This window comes from Mixophyes fleayi, chromosome 1 (genome assembly GCF_038048845.1).
Source record: "Mixophyes fleayi isolate aMixFle1 chromosome 1, aMixFle1.hap1, whole genome shotgun sequence".
Taxonomy (NCBI): Eukaryota; Metazoa; Chordata; class Amphibia; order Anura; family Limnodynastidae; genus Mixophyes; species Mixophyes fleayi.
The window spans coordinates 433,161,220-433,172,888 of record NC_134402.1 but is presented as its reverse complement, the minus strand read 5'-3'; the positions used below and the strand labels follow the sequence as shown (position 1 = coordinate 433,172,888).

At 43.0% G+C, this 11,669-nt stretch overlaps 1 protein-coding gene across 1 annotated transcript in view; it reads left to right on the top strand.

Annotated features, from left to right (window-relative positions):
* The first annotated feature begins 10,967 nt into the window (after positions 1–10,967).
* Positions 10,968–11,669, top strand: part of SPEF2 (sperm flagellar 2) — a 166,341-nt gene continuing 165,639 nt past the window's right edge. The window contains exon 1 of the mRNA XM_075184373.1: positions 10,968–11,172. Within this exon, the coding sequence (XP_075040474.1) occupies positions 11,115–11,172 (58 nt within the window). The 5' untranslated portion in view covers positions 10,968–11,114. The remainder of the gene's footprint in view (positions 11,173–11,669) is intronic.

Below are 11,669 nucleotides of genomic sequence, written 5' to 3'. Positions count from 1 at the left end.
GTTTTAATATATAGGCATACAAGCAGGTGATACGTATAAAACAAATAAAATTGTTTCTAAGGAATTTTTATATAATGCCAATCAGGGGCTGGATGGCATATTGTTGCTGGGGGTGTGGGGGCTCGGCTCAGCAGCCTATTAAAAACATTTTAAAGGACAAAAATGCAGGTAGTCCAGTGACCCTGACCACGGTAGCTCATTAGGCGACCGGCCGGGGGGTAGAAGCCTCCAGCCCAGCCAGCTCCTGATACCCAGTGGCGCACGCAGGGGGGGTTTCTGAGTCTATAGAAACCCCCCCCCTGCGCTAACTAAGTGGCCACTGTCCTATACAGCAGCCGCGGCACTGTCAAAGAAGCGTCCGTGGCGGTGCTGTATTGTATACAGCACCGCCGCAGACGCTTCTTAGACAGCGCCGCGGCTGCTGTATAGGACAGCGCTGGCGAAACGGAGCTGCTGTCTCTCTCGGTTTTTTTTTGGGGGGTTTTTGGGTGGGCGGGGGGAACCCCCCCCCCCCCCCCGACAATCCTCGGTGCGCCGCTGATACCAATGACTCCTTGTAAACATTTGGGTACAGCTAAAAGCCGCCTCACTTGTTTATGTCATAATTTAGCATGCAGACCTGAGTGAAGTGAGGAAGTCCACTAGGTAGATGACTGAGCCTTTATCCTTTGTTGCACTGTCCACTAACTCTTTATAAAGGATGAGTGGAGAAGTATTTTCTACATATTCCTTTTATATACTTATTTTTTAAAAACCTGCTATATTGATTGATTTTAAATTACCTTGTTTTTATTGTTTTAAATTAGTGTAATTAAATATCAACAGTGTACATACTGTCGAAGTCAGCAAATTGGATAAAGTCATTTCAATTAAAGTCTAGCAAACTTGGTTGTCTTTGTCTGAAAAGATGCGTACGGTACGCTATGACGTACAAGGGCACGCTACGGCGTGAAAAGGCGTACGCATCCACTGCACGTGGCAGCAACAGTAATTGGTCTTTTACCATACATTCGCACAAACACGCATACTTATAAAATAGTACACATTAATGGTAGTTGCAACACATAGTCAGTTATGTCGAAATATAGTAGTATTTATATGTTATATCAGAGTTACATGCATATTAGTGAAATACACGGAACGGGTTAAAGGAATAACCTCATGAGTGGTATCATAATGAACCTTGTTACATATCCTACTGTTTGGTTCACTCTGCGAGGGAATCGCAGAGTGCATACGCAAGTTATGAATGATAGGGAATTATGAACTACTTAAGACTAAGGAATCCTGGCGGGAAGAGCAGAGTATACCCCCTGCAGAGATGACCCCCTCCTTTGGATTCCTTAGGATGAACCAGCCAATGATTGACGACCCCTTGAACATTCCTGAGACCCGGACCAATAGATGCAAGCTATACCATTTTCATTGTATTACTGTATTTGATTGTGTATATAAGCAGCAGCTTGTGATCCAGAGTGCAGACATCTTGTCCCCAGACTTCAGGATTGAATGACTGCACTGGATCCAGAGCGCCTGCGATAAGTAATGGCTGTATTTACTATTACTTCACTTGAGCATATTATTCCACTTATTGCGAATAAATCTTTGTGCTTTGGAAACACAAATCGAGGTTCGACAATCGTTATTGGTTAGCGACAATACGCACATAACAATTTGGGGGCTCGTGAGCTTTGGAGGTTTCGTTGCCGATGATACGCAAGACCAACGGATTTCGGTTCCTCAACAAAGGGTGGAGACGCGTCATAAACGGGTAAGAACGCATGGTGTTCAAAACCTGAATTTTACTCTGTGTTGCGAAACCGAATGTCCGTTTTGCATTATCTAGGGCACGCTAACTAGAACCTAGGGACAAAAGAGAAAACTGTTTCTTTTTTCTGTCATTGTGCGTTTTAACTGTATTGCATTGCTTAGCGTATGTGTATTTCCTGCTGTGCGTACGCGAACTTCCGGTAGACTTGCCACGTGGTTAAACAATCGTTTTGATAGTTATTGTACATGTATAGTATAATTACTTGTGAAAGCCTCTGAGATATTATTACTGTTGTTGGGAACAGAGTTGAAATTATTAGGTGGAAAGAACAGAGCATTGCGGTGTGTCTGTGTTTCACATTTGGCCGGAAGGAACAGAGCATTGCGGTGTGTCTGTGTTCCGGGTAGAAGGTATATTGTTCAACATGGGTGCTAAGCATACGCTAGAGATGGTCAGTGTACTGCCTAAGGAAGGCCCTATTGGTTCAGCGAAGTTTCTCATGTGTAAGAAATATGGTGCATACGCAACTGTGTATTGTGACACGTGGGTCAAGATGACCAAAACTTGTGATAGGCCTTTCCCAACAATAGGAAGTTTTAATGCAGAGGTACTAAATACCGTAAAAGATAAAGTATGGTTGATTACCTCAACGAAAGTGAGGAATAAACATAATGATTGTTTAAAATTGTGGAAAATGTAAAGTAACACGTGGCAGAGCAGCGAATGCAAACCGGAAGTAGGCGTGACGAAAAGCGCGTGCAAGGCGGATGTAACCGTTGCGAAGCGTGGCGAACTCAGCGCAAGCGCGCCCCCGCCACCTTATGCGGCGGGAGGGGTAAGTACAGCCGTTGTTAAAATTGAAAATAGAAAAATTGCTAAGTTGTATCCTGTTTTAAACCAGTTTAAATCAAGTGTATCTGAAAGTGAAGATGAACCCACTGTGATTTCGGCCATTGCCCATGCCGTTAGTGTACTAGAGACTCAGCGCAAGTATGAGAAAATGGCTGAGATAGGTGAGAGTAGCGTGATCACTAGGAGTGAAAGCGTTCTAAATCTAGGTCCAGTAAATCCTGTAGTGTCTCCTGAAGTCAGTGTACCAGAGGGTGCGTTCCCGGTCCGCACAATATCAGTTCCCAATGGGAAACCGGATAAGGATGGTGTAGTTCCTTTAAGAAATGTTACAATGCATTGTCCCTGGACTAGATCAGAATTACGTTCCATTATGACTGAATTCCCAGATCCTAGAAAAGAGTTAGCTAAATGTCAGAAATTTGTTAAAGACTTAGGAAATGCTCACGAACCAACCAGTAAGGATTGGCGGGTAGTGTTGAGGGCGTGTCTTCCTCCCAATACTAACATACAAAAATTTATTGAAGATTGTTTGTTGGAGGAAGATGACACTTTGACCGATGAGATTAACCAACGGAATATAGAACAAATTGTCAAACACTTAGCCATCTGTTTTCCAGTAGTAGTAAATTGGAGTAAGATTTTCACCATTAAACAAAAGGATAGTGAAACTGCTTCAGATTACTTTGCTAGAGCTATAACAGCGATCGCACGATTTACTGGGATATCCAACATAAGTGAGGACCCACATCACAGAGAGGTAGCTGTAGGAGTACTGATGGATGGCCTTAGAGAAAATTTAAAGACAAGAGTACAAACCACATTACCTTATTGGAGAGGCGTCACGGTAGACTCTCTTAGGGAATCTGCTGTGAAGCATGACAAAAACCTTTTTAGAAAAAGGGAGGAGAAAAGTGATAGGTTAATGATGGTAAGTATACAGGCTCTAGAAAGGGTGCATACACGACCACCAGCATACAACCCATATAACAGGAAACCTAAAGTGATCAGGTGTTTCAACTGTAACGAGGAAGGACATTACGCTAGAGAGTGTAAAAAGGAAAGACTCAATACACAGAGAGGTGGGTCACATAGATATCCTCCAAGGAGGGATTCACATAGACTAGAAGACTCACATCTACCCGCGCATATTACGGCAGCAAATGCTGCGCGGGAAATCAATAGTCAGCGGTAGGGGTCAGGTCATACCTGTAGTCTACAGCCAGTGAGGTTAACTGAGAGTCAGAGTGAAGAACCAACAATGATAGTTGACATAGCTGGTAGGAAACAAACTTTTCTTGTAGATACAGGGGCGGCCCGATCTGTGATAACCTCTCCTTTCAACCTACAGGTGACCAGTAAAACTATTCCAGCTATGGGGGTAACGGGAAAAGTGTTACATTATCCTCTAACTAAACCCGCCGAAGTTACTATCGGGCCTCTGCATACTAAGCATTCGTTTCTCTTGGCTGCAGCGGCTCCTACTAACTTGCTAGGGAGAGACTTGTTATGTAAAATGGGATGTGTCATATACTGTACTTCTGATGGTGTGTTCTTAGATATGCCGGAGAAGGTCGCACATGAGGTACAGGATATATTGGACACCCCTCAAAGGTTAATGTTACTCTACTGTTATAGAACAAAGTCCATCTCAAGTAAAGGGGATGTTGCTGGGAATACCAGGTTCCCTATGGACCAGAGATGGACAGGACACTGGACTGATGGCAAACGTAGCCCCTGTCATGGTCAATCTAAAAAGTGGTAGGATAGCTCCAAAAATCCCACAGTATCCATTAAAACCGGAGGTGGAACTAGGGGTATATCCTGTTATTGAGAGGCTGTTACAACAAGGGATTTTAATTCGTACAGCCAGTACAGCAAATAGTCCCATTTTCCCTGTGAAGAAGAGTGGGGGGAGGGGCTATAGATTAATCCAGGACTTAAGGGGAATTAACAAAGTTGTTGAGAGCCAATTCCCCGTAGTGCCAAATCCAGCTGTCATCCTCATGCAGATTCCACCGTCTGCCAGTCATTTTACTGTCATTGATCTATGTTCTGCTTTCTTCTCAGTCCCTCTTCACCCTGACTGTCAATACCTTTTTGCATTCTCCTACAGAGGAGTGCAATATACATGGACCAGACTACCCCAGGGGTTCATTGACAGCCCCAGTATTTTCTCCCAAGCCTTACATGACTGTTTGCAATCCTTTCAACCCCACAATGGGTCTGTTCTAATTCAATATGTGGACGATTTGTTGTTGTGCTCTGATTCTTTTATGTCATGTTTGCATGATACTAAATTGTTGTTGCTTCATCTTTCTCAAACAGGGCACAAGGTGGCAAAGGATAAATTACAGCCATGTCAGACTAAGGTCAAATACTTAGGACACTGCCTCACTAAGGGGCTAAGACACCTGACAACCGACAGAATTGAGGCCATACAACACATGACCCTGCCGCAGAGCCAGAAGCAGATTCGTACTTTCTTGGGGATGTGTGGATACTGTAGGTCCTGGATCCCAGGTTTTTCTATTCTGGCAACCTATGACTGTATCGACCGAGACTATGATGGTTTTTCAGACATTAGACACGCAGAAATTAATTGAAATGCAAGATTTGTGTTCCCTGCAGGAGAAGGCGGTCTGGAAGGCGAAGGGATGTGGTCAAGAGTCCTCAGGACTCTGGAGGGATGGACAAGGTAAGCCTGTAGCTCCCCGAACATACTATCCAAGCCTGGCTGAAGCAGCACACGGCCTGACTCACCTGGGTAAAGAAGGTATGTGCAAACTGGTGAGAGCATACTGGTGTGCTCCCGGATTTTCCTCTCAAGCTGGTAAGAAAGCAATGTCATGTCTTACTTGTTTGAGGAAAAATGTTGGGAAAACTATTCCAACTGAGCCATCCCACATCCCTCCTACAGACGGACCTTTTCAGGTAATACAAATTGACTATATCCAATTACCACCGTGCAGGAATATAAAGTATGTGTTAGTGTGTATTGATGTGTTTTCCGGTTGGGTAGAAGCATATCCGGCAGCCACTAATACTGCTGTGTTCACTGCAAAGAAAATTGTACAAGACTTTGTGTGCAGGTTCGGTATCCCTAGAATCATTGAAAGTGATAGGGGTACCCATTTTACTGGTGATATCTTCCAAAATATGTGTAAACTCATGGGAATCAGTAGCAGACTTCACACCCCTTACCGACCACAAGCCAGTGGTAAGGTGGAGAGAGTAAACGGTACTATCAAGAACAAACTAGGTAAGATAATGGCTGAAACTGGGTTGGCATGGCCTGAGGCTTTGCCGTTGGTCCTCCACAGCATTCGAACCACTCCTAGACCTCCTCTTAATCTGTCCCCCTTTGAGATACTGTTCGGACGACAACCTCATTTGATCGTGAGTCCACAAGACGACTTAAAGTGTAATAATGAAGTGACTGTACAATATCTTATAAGAATCAGTAGACAGCTGAAACAACAACAATAAAAACTAAAAATGCTGTCACCTGGTATGCCAGAGACGAACTGTCATGATGTTGAACCTGGAGACTATGTTATGATCCGCAATTTCTTACGTTCAGGTTGTTTAACAGACCGTTGGGAAGGTCCGTACCAAGTGCTGCTGACCAGTACTACATCACTGAAGGTTGCAGAGAGAGACACTTGGGTCCATTCCACCCACTGCAGGAGAGTCCATAATCCGGAGAAAGTGCAAGACAAGACTCAGACCGATGACATAGAGCTGTCACTCGTAAGCCTGTTCCGGGAGACCTAAAGCCTGCAGTTGAGACACCTGAACCAGAGACGTTGCCTCAGAACTACCTTTCCAGCGATGGAGTGGCGGTTTTTGTTTTTCTTTTGTTCCAGGATTTTCCTTGTTTTTACTTTTTCTAGGACATTCTATTTTTGTGAAGGAGGATGGAGGACGGAGGAGAGTTCTGGGAGTGATACGGATGAAATGGAGGCCGAAGAAAAGTTAATAGGATATCCTGAGCAGCCCATTATCAAACTTGGTCCAGGGGTTATGAAAAGGTCTGCTAGCTCAGGAACTCGGAGGCAGTGTGAGGGGCTATTGTCTGATGAGTATTGTATCTGCAAGTTCTGCAACTCCCTAGTTGAAGAGAGATGCATCCAACGATGCCAGTCCCCCAGTACTCTGAATATAGGCGGGCATCCTTTGGAGGATTATCACTCCCTGGTGGGTAAGGTGCTAAACCAAACCGAGTGTTGGGTGTGCTCTCACGTGCCTCAAGGGCAGCATAACATAGGACTAGTGCCATTCCCTCTGAACATATCCGAAGTACTCGAATTAAGGGGTGGGAGGCCCATAGAAGGGAGGTACAATAACACTAGGTCCCCTAGTCTGACGCTTCGACAATACTCCATAGGCAGATCTTTGCTGTGCCTAAACATATCTCACGCAAAGCGCCTGGAGAATTGGGAGGCTGACATATCAGATCAGACAATGGCTCGCCACACTCATTTTAGAGAGAGACTCACAAGGTCACTACTAGGTAGGAATATTGATGGAAGTCACAAGTTAGGACGTATAACCAAACATAAGAAGGTATCCATTGGAAAAGTCTCTACAGATAAATGTGAAAATGTCATTAATGCCGACACATGTCTAGAGCAGATGGAGACACTAGGCATGGGTAGTTTTATCAAAACTCTGTGTGACATAATTCATGGGCATACCGTCCCTTATGTTCTCCCTGAGGATGTGTACTTTGTTTGTGGAAGAAAAGCTTATTCCTCGGTGACTCCGAGTTCCAAAGGCTTGTGTTTCTTAGCTAAACTGGTTCCTGAAATCATGACTATTACTCATGAAGAAATGGTTGATATTCACAAGACTACATCACCACCATACATACACACACAGTATGAACACCGTGGCAAGAGAAATATGATTCCTGGTGAGGAACCCATAGCTACAAAATTGATTAGTGAAACTGCTGGTTTCCAAGTTATGGTTGCTCTAGATCTCACCAGGACCGCTCGGGGAACATTAAACTTTAAATATATCCAAGACCTAGCTAAATTAATAGATAATATCACCGAGATGCATGATGACACTTTCAGGTATACTGGAAGGGAGCTACAAGCGTACAAAAAGGAGTTGGTGCAACATAGACTGGTACTAAATTATCTCACCTCTATTACTGGTGGGTACTGTGTGACACTGGCCACCCAGTTCGGTGTCAAATGTTGCACGTACATTACTAATAATACTGATGACCCTAAAGAGGTTATAGACCGGAAGATGGATGAAATTTTGCAGCTGAAATGGGAATTTCGAAAGAGCCATAATTCTTCGTTATATGAGGTCGGGGAAAAGGTGGCGGGTTGGTTCTCATGGTTGAACCCAGCAAAATGGTTCTCCGGTCAGCGGGAGTGGGTACAGGAAATCATTGCGAGTGTAGGTAAGCTCCTTCTCCTTATACTGGGTGTCATCTTAGCAATTGGTTTAGTTGTCAAATGTGTTCCTACTGTGTTGAAGTGTGGAAAACGGTCTCATGGGAGTAACACTGAGAAAGAGACTGAAAGGGTGGTACCAGATACTGAGATCATGGTCTGTGAAGAAGTATTGTATAATCCTGAACTTGAAACGGTGATTGGGTGATAGTTTATTACACTATCAAAGGGTGGAACTGTCGAAGTCAGCAAATTGGATAAAGTCATTTCAATTAAAGTCTAGCAAACTTGGTTGTCTTTGTCTGAAAAGATGCGTACGGTACGCTATGACGTACAAGGGCACGCTACGGCGTGAAAGGGCGTACGCATCCACTACACGTGGCAGCAACAATAATTGGTCTTTTACCATACATTCGCACAAACACGCATACTTATAAAATAGTACACATTAATGGTAGTTGCAACACATAGTCAGTTATGTCGAAATATAGTAGTATTTATATGTTATATCAGAGTTACATGCATATTAGTGAAATACACGGAACGGGTTAGAGGAATAACCTCATGAGTGGTATCATAATGAACCTTGTTACATATCCTACTGTTTGGTTCACTCTGCGAGGGAATCGCAGAGTGCATACGCAAGTTATGAATGATAGGGAATTATGAACTACTTAAGACTAAGGAATCCTGGCGGGAAGAGCAGAGTATACCCCCTGCAGAGATGACCCCCTCCTTTGGATTCCTTAGGATGAACCAGCCAATGATTGACGACCCCTTGAACATTCCTGAGACCCGGACCAATAGATGCAAGCTATACCATCTTCATTGTATTACTGTATTTGATTGTGTATATAAGCAGCAGCTTGTGATCCAGAGTGCAGACATCTTGTCCCCAGACTTCAGGATTGAATGACTGCACTGGATCCAGAGCGCCTGCGATAAGTAACGGCTGTATTTACTATTACTTCGCTTGAGCATATTATTCCACTTATTGCGAATAAATCTTTGTGCTTTGGAAACACAAATCGAGGTTCGACAATCGTTATTGGTTAGCGATAATACGCACATAACAATACATAAGGCACCAATCTATAACCCCAACAGAGATGAGACACTCTTTCTCCAATATATCGGTGGTATATATATCAACAGTAATGAGACATCAAAATTGTACGTACATTAGGCATCAAACTTTAAGTTCTAGCTATAAGAACAAGCTGACTTAATATCGATATATTGAAGAAAGAGTGTTCCATCTTCTTTGGGGTCAAAGTTTGATGCCTAATGTACGTACACTTTTGATGTCTCATTACTGTTGATATATATACCACCGATATATTGAAGAAAGAGTGTCTCATCTCGGTTGGGGTTATAGATTGGTGCCTTATGTATGTACACTGTTGATATTTAATTACTGTTGTTGTATATAGGAAGGAGGGAACCTTTTCTAGTGTGTACATATTGGGCAGCAGATCTTTTGGAACGCTGTCAGTACCCAATCAAAACACTATTTTAAATTAGTGTAAGTTTGCTTAAGTCTTTTTGGTCAGTCTCTACCAGAAAGAAATCTGAATTATGTATAACTAATGAGTCCATGAAATTAATATTCTTGGTAAAGAAATACTTAGTCACATGTATGTGAGAAGATTTTATTTTGAGAAGGTTCCATTCAAGAAAGATTTATTAAAATGCTACAGACGGTCATTGGTATAATGAATGTCCAAAGCACAACATCTCATTAACACAAGTGAGTGCATCAACAGTGTATTTTGCACAATCATCTATAATCCACAGTGTACACTATTGGTGTGCCTGCTTTATCTTTCTGTGATGGGACACAGCCTCCAGAAAGTTAACAAATCAGAGGACAAAGTACTCAGTGGGTTCTTCTGATTGTCTGGGGACTGTATAAAATGTAAGATTTAGCAGATAAACACCACCATGGGCAAATTGTTGCAGTTTGGTCAGGCTAATTCTAATTTTTTTTTCTTGTGCCATGTGAACTACACTATTTTTTTTATAAGCATTTGTAAAAAAAAAAAAATTTGAACTAAAGAGGAACATTCTGCACTATATAAAGCAGTTTTGGAAAGGTGGACATTTTAATCAAATTGCATTTATCCAAGAAGTTTATGTTTAGATCTTGCCAGTAATTTAGCTGTGTTTTGACTTGTAGTATGACTGGTTTAATATTGCAGGTGTATAATTTGATGCCAGCGAAGTGCCACTCCCATATAATTAGACTAAGTGAAAGAGCACCATTGGGGCTTACAGTCTAAATTCCCTAACATACACACAGAGACTAGGGTCAGTTTGTTAGCAGCCAATTAACCTACTAGTATGTTTTTTTTGGAGTGTGGGAGGAAACCAGAGCACCCGGAGGAAACCCACACAAACACAGGGAGAACATACAAACTCCACACTGATAAGGACATGGTCAGGAATTGAACTCATGACCCCAATGCTGTAAGGCAGAAGTGCTAACCACTGAGCGAACGTGATGCCATTAAGGGGTAGTGACTGTTTAGAATAGGAGGTGAATAAAATGAGATAATCACCCAAAAACTGTAAATATAAGCTCTCTGTTTCCAATTACAAATCACCTTTTGTTAATGCAAAAGACATTGCATTGAAAACATAGTTAGATGCCTAATCTCTACTCTGAGGTCATATAACAATCAGGTTGTTCTGTAGGCGAAAAAGAGTTACTCATAAAACTGGGAATTCCTCTCTACATTAGCACTCTAATAAACTCTAATAAACAGGCGCAGAGAGGACAATATCGCTCACTGTAAATTTAAACTGCAGAGGAACTATTTGCAATTGTAAATAACAATCATATTAATAAAAAATATGTTACAATTAGAGTTTCTCACAGAGCTGTCATGTCGTCTTCCCTGCGGCTGGCACTAGGTGGCGCTCAGGAGCAGCGCTCCAGTGTCTATGGTGTACAGCGTGGCCTTGGTGATGGCTCCTTAGTAACGGGTTGCCATGGAGACGGGACGCGGCTGCTGGCACTTCCTGGGCTGTAGGTTCTAGGAGCCGGGGAGCAGCGGTGGCTGATACCGGGGACCATGTCCGAGATCATCTGCCAGTGGCTCAACGAGGAGCTGGGGCTGTCCAGACGTGTGGGTGAGTGACAGACATGGACAACTTGTCCAATGCATCTTACTGACCCCACCATTATTCTGTATATAGTCTGGAATGGTAGGGAAACATCTTACAGCAGATTTTGCACACTATATGCTGGAGTGGAACTGCAAATTCCACCATGCCTCTGGCTGGCAGGGCATGCTGGGTCTTGTAGTGTCAGTATAGCTGGAGGTTGCAAGTTACAGTTTGCTTATTCTTTCAATAGAGTGTAAGCTCTATGGAACAGGGATATCTCACATTCTGATTCATTATTGTATTGCTGTTCATGGAATTATCCATTTATTTACGCACTTGTACAGCAGTGTGGAATATGTTGCCGCTATATAAATGAATATTAATATAGTGGGCAGCACAGTGGCCTAGTGGTTAGCATTTCTGCCTCACAGCACTGGGGTCATAATTTCAATTCATGGCCTTATCTGTGTGGAGTTTGTATGTTCTCCCTGTGTTTGCGTGGGTTTCCTCCGGGTGCTCCG